Source organism: Marmota marmota, unplaced genomic scaffold, assembly GCF_001458135.2.
Source record: "Marmota marmota marmota unplaced genomic scaffold, marMar, whole genome shotgun sequence".
Lineage (NCBI taxonomy): Eukaryota > Metazoa > Chordata > Mammalia > Rodentia > Sciuridae > Marmota > Marmota marmota.
This window is the reverse complement of record NW_026000256.1, coordinates 637,602-646,139: the sequence shown is the minus strand read 5'-3', so window position 1 is coordinate 646,139 and position 8,538 is coordinate 637,602. Positions and strand designations below refer to the sequence as shown.

At 52.2% G+C, this 8,538-nt stretch overlaps 2 protein-coding genes across 2 annotated transcripts in view; both read left to right on the top strand.

Moving 5' to 3' along the window:
* Positions 1-8,538, top strand: part of Arhgap4 (Rho GTPase activating protein 4) — a 27,516-nt gene that overhangs the window by 2,546 nt on the left and 16,432 nt on the right. Inside the window, exon 2 of the mRNA XM_015506951.1 lies at positions 6,102-6,105. The gene's annotated coding sequence lies outside the window, so the exon portion shown is untranslated. The remainder of the gene's footprint in view (positions 1-6,101; positions 6,106-8,538) is intronic.
* On the top strand, positions 13-3,704 carry Naa10 (N-alpha-acetyltransferase 10, NatA catalytic subunit). Its single transcript, XM_015506938.2, has 7 exons — positions 13-93; positions 145-477; positions 890-948; positions 1,731-1,777; positions 1,876-1,931; positions 2,572-2,718; positions 3,409-3,704. Exons 1-7 carry the CDS (start codon positions 13-15, stop codon positions 3,643-3,645), a joined length of 960 nt encoding a protein of 319 aa, XP_015362424.1. The 3' UTR covers positions 3,646-3,704.

The window sequence follows — 8,538 nt, the reverse complement described above, 5'->3', positions numbered from 1 at the left end:
GGCCGCGTGCGCATGCTCCCGAGGGACCTGGCCCTGTGGCCCTGCGCGCCGGCAGCCGCAGGAACCGTGAAGCTGGACCAGCCTGCAGTGGTGGTCAGGGACGCAGGGCTTAGGGCTGTGAGTCCCCTGTTTGCGTGATGTCAGGACCCGGTAGGGTGGACTCCTGGAACCTCCAGGCTCTCACTCTTTCCTGAAACTGACGCGTTTTGCACCAGCGGCTGTGGACCAGGCCCTGTGCAGTCAGATATTCACAGCCTTGCCCAGCCCCGGTGGAGGGGAGGCCGAGAACACCGACAGGGAGCTGGATTCTCACCTGACGGAGGCCTACTTAGTCACCCCAGCCCTAAACTGATCGCGTCCCGCTGTCCTCCCCTGCAGCCTGAGGACCTGATGAACATGCAGCACTGCAACCTCCTCTGCCTGCCTGAGAACTACCAGATGAAATACTACTTCTACCATGGCCTCTCCTGGCCCCAGGTGGGAAGAGTTTGAATTTGGGAGTAGGACACCCTAGGCCGAGGAAATTGCAGCCCCAGTGGGCAAGGCCATAAGAGCCCCGAGGGCTTTGTGGTCGCCTGAGGTAGGGGTGTTCTCAGCTGGAGGGGGCAGGGGCAGGCGAAAAGGAGGTGCCTGAAGGGAGCGTAGAAGTAGAATAGGGGCAGGGTGGGGACAGGATTCCTACCTTCTGTCTCTTCTCTTGTGGGTCAAAGACAGGACACTCTGTGGTATGGTGAAAACTGTCCGACTTGCCCCAAAGGTCAAAAGCTGTCACAGAACTCACCACTTGAGCAACTTCCAGCTGTCAGGCACATAGCAGGAGGTGGGCTGTGGGTTCTTTGGGCTCCTACATGAAGTTGTGTACTGACTTCCTTTTCCTCTCTGTCACCAGCTCTCTTACATTGCTGAGGATGAGAATGGGAAGATTGTGGGGTATGTCCTGGCCAAAATGTGAGTCACCAAGGAGGAAGAGAAGTCTAGTGCTGGGACTGTGGGAGACAAACTTTGGAGGGGAAGGCCAACAGTCCCTATGTCTCATGGATGCTCATGTGTGTAGGTTTTAAAAAAGAAAATAGGCTGCTCTTTAGGACAGTAAATTTAGAGAAGAATTAAGCAGATCAGTACAGATTTCCCATAAGATCCCTTACTCTCCATTTCCTCTATTATTAACATGTTACATTAGGTACATTTGTTGTAAGTAAGGAACCAACAATGATACTTTGTTAACTAAGTGCCCAAAGTTTACATTCTTGCCGTTCTTTCTGTGCAGTGAGCTCCCAGCCTTATACATATGGCTAGGACTTGTTTTACTGTGCTCTGCAACGCCCCCCCGCGCCCCCCCCCACCTAACCCCTGACAGCCACTGATCTTTTTACCAGCTCCACAGTTTTGCCATTTCCAGAATGTCATGTAGTTGAAATCATACAGTCTGTAGACTCTTCAGACTGAGTTTTTATCACTTAATGATATGCAGTTAAAGTTCCTTCCTGTCTTTTTTGTGGCTTGTCAGCCCTTTATTTATATATTTTTATCATGGTACAATATTGTGTTGACACAGCACATATCTGGTCAATGTGGGGTACAGGGAGCACTACTGGCTGCTCTTCCCCAGCCTGGATCTTGGAGTGCTAGAAGACCAGCCTTAAGTAGTTTGAACACCCACTGTGCACAGGTGCTTGGGGGTGGCTGTGCCTGCACCAGGCTCCTTTCTAGCTCTTTCCTTTCTCCTCTAGGGAAGAGGACCCAGATGATGTGCCTCATGGACATATCACCTCACTGGTGAGTGGGGCCCACCAAGGAAGCAGGGGGTAGTTGGGGTAGCCCTTACATTAAGATCTTACTAAGATCCCTCCCCCACCCACCCTCTTCTCACCAGGCCTGTGAAACGTTCCCACAGGCGCCTTGGCCTCGGCTCAGAAGCTGANTCTGCCACTGTCTACTGAACACGTCCAGGTTCTCTTGCCCATGTTGGGCACATGAAGGAAGGGCCACCAGCTAGAGCACCAAGAGACCTAGAACTGTGAGCATCCTGGTGGATGAGGGCAAGTTGGCTCAGGATGTGGGAATCTTCATGTGCCCAACATGGGCAAGAGAACCTGGACGTGTTCAGTAGACAGTGGCAGAAAGTACTTGAAAGTCAGACTGGGGTCAGGCCAATGAGTGCAGCTTTCTTTCCAGTGGCAGGGCCACCAGAGTGTGCATACACACCTCCCAATGTAGGCACTCCCCCTAAGCTGCTTGGGCAGGGGCCACAATGTGTGGGAAGAGTACTCACAGAGGCCACAGCACCCCTCGCCCCCAGTTCCCATTGTTCTTGCTAGGCAGAGGAATTGGCTATGTGCTTGGTAAGTGACAGGGAGCAGAGCAGGTAGGGAAGGACAGGGCTAACCCAGGTTTAACCTCACGAGGAACCACAGACAGACCTTGGTAGCTGGACTGGGCTCAGCAGTGGCAGGACTGTAGTGAATGATGTCAATGCAGTGGGTGCTGCCTGCTCTTGGGCAAGAGTTCCTTTCTGCTGGGATTTCTGCCTCCAAAAGGATTCTTCAGGGGGAAAAGACACCTATCCATTAGCCTATGATACCAGGAGACCAAGATAATTTGCCCCCAGGTTTGGGTTTTCTTACTATCTCCAGGATCAGCGAAGTGGAGCCCAAATACTATGCAGATGGGGAAGATGCATATGCGATGAAGCGGGACCTCACCCAGATGGCTGATGAGGTAAGAGTCCACCTTGGCCACCGCAGCAGTCCTGGAGGTGAAGGGGGGTGGGTCCTGCTGGGGGAAGGTGGCTTATCAGGACGCCTGAGACAGAGGAGGCTGGAAGCCAGACCAACTTTTGTTGCCAGTCCTTGCAGCTGTAGTGCTGGGGGTTGGAGCCCCTCTTTTACCTTCATTTCCTAAGTGGTCAAGTGGGGACCTTGGCCTTGGCTGGCTCTAGAAGAGGCCATCCGTCCAAGATTCTGTTTTCTGGGAAACAAGCCTGTAGGAGGGATATGAAGTGCAGAGGGAGACTTTCCAGAGGGGGAATGGGATGACCAGGGAATACCTGTGACTTGCCTGCTCAGAGGTAAAACCAAACTGGGCTGTGGAGAAAGTTGGGGTCCTGGCCATGCCTCCTTAGAGGACAGGGCTCTTCAAAGGGCACTGTTATCTTGGGGGTTTCCCAGTGGCTGGTTTGAGGGAGGCACAGTCACTCTCATTTTATGGGTGAGAAAACAGGCCTAGAGAAGGGCAGAGTCAGAACTCAAGCAAGGTCTTCCCCACCGGTTGGGCTTCCTGCTCTGGCCCTGCTCTGGCCTCTCATTATGCCCCTCCCATAGTGACTGAACCTGGCTTCCCTTGCCCTGTTGACTACAGTCTTATGTCTTTTCTCTTTCTACATGCTTCTCCGTGGGCTCCTGGTGGCAGCTGAGGCGACATCTGGAGCTGAAAGAAAAGGGCAGGCACGTGGTCCTGGGTGCCATTGAGAACAAGGTGGAGAGCAAAGGCAATTCTCTTCCAAGCTCAGGAGAGGTCTGTCGTGAGGAGAAAGGCCTGGCTGCTGAGGATAGTGGCGGGGACAGCAAAGACCTCAGCGAGGTCAGCGAGACCACAGAGAGCACGGATGTCAAGGACAGCTCAGAGGCCTCTGACTCGGCCTCCTAGAGCCTGCCCTAGCCCATCCCCCACCCATAGGTTTTCACAATAAACCTCAGCCCGTGGTCCTTGGGGATTTATTTCTTGAGTGTGGCATACTTCACGAGTTTGCGTGTCATCCTTGCACGGGCCAATGCTAATACTCAATTGTTTCAGTTTGTGTATATGCTGCTGAAGCCTTGGGAAGTGTGTGTGTGTGTGGTGTGTTTTGCAGAGTTTGGTGGGGGGTGCCTCTCCAGCTTCTGCCCAGGGGATAAAAACTTTACAACCTTTGGACCTAGAGCAACCTGCCAAGCCCAAGTAAAAGGGAAGGGTTTCTTCAGGGGTGTGGAGATGGGACTCCCAAGATCCATGGCTTTCAGCAGCTTTGGGTCAGGGGAGGAGGATCCCCAGTGAGGAAGCAGACACTCTGCCTTTGGAGCCCTGCTCTGCTGCTGCCTTGCTAGGCCTCTGTGTCCTCATTAACATTCCAGGGCTGAGGTAGATGATCTGTCAGGGCCTTTCTTGTTTTCCCACATTCAATGTTTGGAGGGACAAGCCTAGGCTAGCCAACCTTAAGCTTCAAAGGCATCTCCCCCTCATTCTTAGTATGCAGTACTACTTCTGCCACCCCTTTCTCAAGTCACATTTCCTTCCAGCTACTGCAGCTCAGCTCCAATTCATACCTGGTAGATGCCAGTTGCCTGTGTCCAACTGATCATTGGGCTTATCTACACCTATCCTATCTGAGTCATGTCCCAACCTGCCATCCAGTTGTTTCAAGCCTTGTCAACTATTTCAATTACTTCTTCCCCTGCCATGTGAAAGTATAGCAAGCCCTGTGTATTCAACCACCATGATACCTCTTGAATCTACTCCCTAACATGAGCTTACATTTGAAAACAAGAGACCTCAGTATAGTTTTTTTTTTGGGGGGGGGTATTGGAGATTGAATTTAGGGGTGCTTAACATCCTCAGCAAATTTAAAAAATATATTTTATTAGAGGGGCTGGGGATATAGTTCAGTTGGTAGAGTGCTTGCCTCACATACACAAGGCCCTGGGTTCAATCCCCAGTACCCCCCCCCCCAAAAAAAAAATTTTATTAGAGAGAGCGTCAAGTTCCTAAGGCTGGCTTTGAACTCTGGATCTTCCTGCCCAGCCTCCTGAGCTGGAGCTGCTGGGATCACAGACGTGTGCCACTGTAGTTTTTTACAGAAAAACTGATCAGATAGTACCTATCCCCTTTCCCCCTGTTTCCCTATTAACATTTTCTAGTAGATGGCATATTTGTTACAAGTCATGAGCCAATTCATGGCCTCACTCTAACCTTAATTTTAGCTCCCGCATCTTTCCTCCCTGCCCCTCCTGGCTGCATCGCCAGCGTTTGATGCTCCTAGTCCCTGAGCCGGCTCTGCCTGGGCCACCAGCATCCCAGCGGAGCTCCGCACTCCTGAGCTGTCACTATGCTTAATGGTCCCGCTATTGCGGGTGGCACGCTGCTTCCCCGTCAGGTTGAATAATTCACCACCCAAACCAGAACTTCCTCTTTGGCTAGCGCCTGGCGCGTGACCAACTGCAGAAACCGTGACTAGAGCGCAGCTGGGCAGGGCCTAGGCAGGAAGGGCGCCTGCGCGCGGCCGCCTCTCCCTAGCTCGCTGGCTCGGGTGAGGCTGCTTTAATTGGCTGAAGTTTCAAGGCTTCTCTTTGTATGGGTCGAAGTGGCGCCTGGTCCCGCCCACCGTGCCTGAGTCAGTCTCTTCGCAAGCAGGCGGTGGGCTAAGTTCCCAGGCTCTGATTGGTCGGGCGGCGCCGGCCCAATTACGAACTAGAGGGCGAGCATGCGCGTTGTCTCGGCCGCGCCCCAGCGCTAGAGAGAGGGAGCTGCTAGTAGCTCCTACGGCGCCGTGCGGAACTCTCCTTTCACTATGCCTTAGACCTTGGTGCTCTGCGTCTCTAGCGGCCCAGAGGCGCGCGGCCGCCCCCTCCGCCTCCAGGCGGTTAGGTTTCCTGGGCGGAGGTGGGACTTGCAGAGCGGGGGAGAAAAAGAGAGGACGGAAACCACAGACCCGCTTGGCCCTAGAGGCCCGGTACTTCTCCTGCCTCTGCAGTATCTGCCTCCTGGGAGCGGCCGCTTCTAAGCCGATGAGTAGAGGCTGGAAGACAGGGTGGGAAAGCAGGTCCCCCGCCTCCTCACTGTGTGGCTGGGGGTGGACTCCAGGGAAGCTTCTCCAGGAGATGAACCCATACACATTCAAGATGCACAACCTTGACCTCTGAATCCCCATTATTAAACTTTTGGAAAACAGACACAGAGGAATGGGAAGCGGGGGCTCATTGCCTAATTCATGCTCTTATTTCCATGTGGATATATGGTGACAATTTCACCATTGGTTTAATCTCCCTCTGGTCCACCTTCACATCTTACCTAACTACATCAGCTCTGCGATCACCCCTCAGTACCAAATGTATATGCAACGGGCTTAGAAAGGTCCTGCAGTCCTGGCCCTCACCTTATGTGATATAATTTGGCTTTTGGATTCTTTGTAGAGGAACAGTACAGTTAAAGATAGAGCCATCAGTAGGGTGCAGTTTCATTCAGGGCTTTAAATGCCAAACAAGTGTCTTAAAAGCCAGGACTCAAGGGGTTGCCTGGTTGGTTTTTGCTTTCAACTCAAGGATTCAAAGCAGGGGCTGAAGCCAGGAGTGGTAATGCCCCTCTGTAATCCCAAGAACTCAGGAGGTTGAAACAGGAGGATTGCAAGGTCGGGGCCAGTCTGAAATAATTTTCTTGTGTAAATATGTAAATATATCATAGTCAATCCCACCATCCATCATGTACATCCATAAGAATGGGGTCCTAACTAGAATAAGATATATGCTGTTTGTATAATTATATCAAAATGGATTCTACTGTCATGTATAACTAAAAAGAATTTTTAAAAAGTTGGAGACCAGCCTCAGCAACTTAGCAAGATCCTGTCTCAAAATTAAAAGAAATAATAATAAAAAGGGCTGGGGTTGTACCTCGGTGGTAAAGCGTCCCTGGGTTCAATCTCCAATGAAAGAGAGACAAAGAAGGGGAGAGGAAGCAGGGACTGAAAGGGGCACCAATGTGGTATTTCTGGAGTCCGAAAAGGACTAAGGAGAGCATTTGAAAGCAAGGGCTGAGGCCACTTTAGCAGCCAAGTGGTTGAGTTCTGTGCCTGGCTCTGCTGAATGGATGAGGGACCTTTAGGGACCAATCAGGGCCCAGAGGCATAGAAACCAGGCAGGATGTGTTGGGTAGCTAATGAGGGGAATGGGTGCCTGGTTCCTTCAGCATGAGGCAATGGTGGGGTGTGTGGGTCTCTCCTAACACAGGAGCAGGTTCAGGTGTGCATGTGCATGTGTGTGTGTGTGTGTGGTGAGAAGGGATTCAAGCTCACCAGCTTTGCTGGAAGACTCCAACATTTGCACTTAAAGAGACCAGCTGGGGCTGGAGTTGTAGCTTAGTGGTAGAGCACTTGCCTAGCATGTGTGAGGCACTGGGTTAGATCCTCAGCACCACATAAACATAAATAAATAAATAAAGGTCCTGTCAACAACTAAAAACAAACAAACAAACAACAACAACAAAAGAAACCAGCTACTAGAAGTTCAGGTCCTGGACCTACCAGAGTCTGGCTAGCTCCCATGTCTTTCTTCAAGGTCCTGTGGGCACATGGCAGCATCTTAGAGAAAGGCTTTGGTACTAGGGGTGTGTGTGTTGGGGGGACACAGCTGAGGGGATGTATTTTTTCCCCTCTGGGCAAGAGAATTTATTGCTTAAAGCTGAAAGACAGTACCTGAATGGCCTCTCCTTCCCTCAGATCTGCAGGTCAAGGTTATATGTATCCACAAGTACATTTTTTCCCCTAGTACTGGGAGTGAACCCAGGGCCTTGTGCAAGAGAAGCACTCTACCACTGAGCTATACCCCCAGTCATCTTTTTTAGAAAATGTGAGGCAGGGTCTTGCTTGTCTAGACTGGGCTTGAACTTGCAGTCCTTTTTGCCTCAGCTTCCTCAATAGCTGAGATTGCAGATGTATCACTGTACCAGACCCATACCTGCATTTTGACATCCATGAACACATGTCTGGACCCCTTGCTCTAATGCCTGCAGGCCTTCCTGTCTGGAGACAATCACTGCCTAACTGCTTTGCCTCTCTCCCATGGCCTATACCCCAGGGATTTATCTCCCACTAAAGAGAGACGGTAGTCTAGTCTGGCTTTTCACCACCTGCCACCTGCCTTCCCAATTTACTGGAGAAAAGCTGCTGCCCTATGGCACAGAGTTGTTACAGAGGAATGGAGGGAAACCCCATCATCCCTGGATGACGGAGGCCCCAGGACTTGTCTCTAGGCTGGCTAAAACCTAGCTCTGAGGGGGTTACCCGCCAGGCCTTGGTCAGGGCAGGTGCAAGCTGCTGGGGAAAGGAGGCAGGAGAGTGTCTTCCGGCAGCAGGAAGTGGTAACCACCTATGGGGAAATGAGGGTTGTTCCTCCCTATGGGGTTGAGCAGAAGGGGAACCATAGTTGAACCCTGCTCCCTCCCCCAGCAAGGGACCTGCCTGGAGGGAAGGAAGGCCTAAGGCTGGCTGCAGAACTTCCCACTCCAGTTTTCCAAGCTCCTTAAGCCTCTCTCTGGGTTGGGACTTAGAAGGGGAAGGACTTCAAGGGATGTCCAGGGAGGCTGGGGGAACAGGCAACTCAGGGGGAGACCCAGCCCAGAGCAGCTATGGTGTACTGTCCACTGCTGTTGAGGGCCAGTGGCGACCAAAGACTGCCTTTGGGGGGCGGAGACGGCAGGGGGTGCCAGTTTGCTTGGCATCTGGTAGCTGCTTGGCGGCGGCGGGGCGCGAGCTCAGAGGGAGGGAGCCCCCGGCGCAAAGTCCGGCCAGGA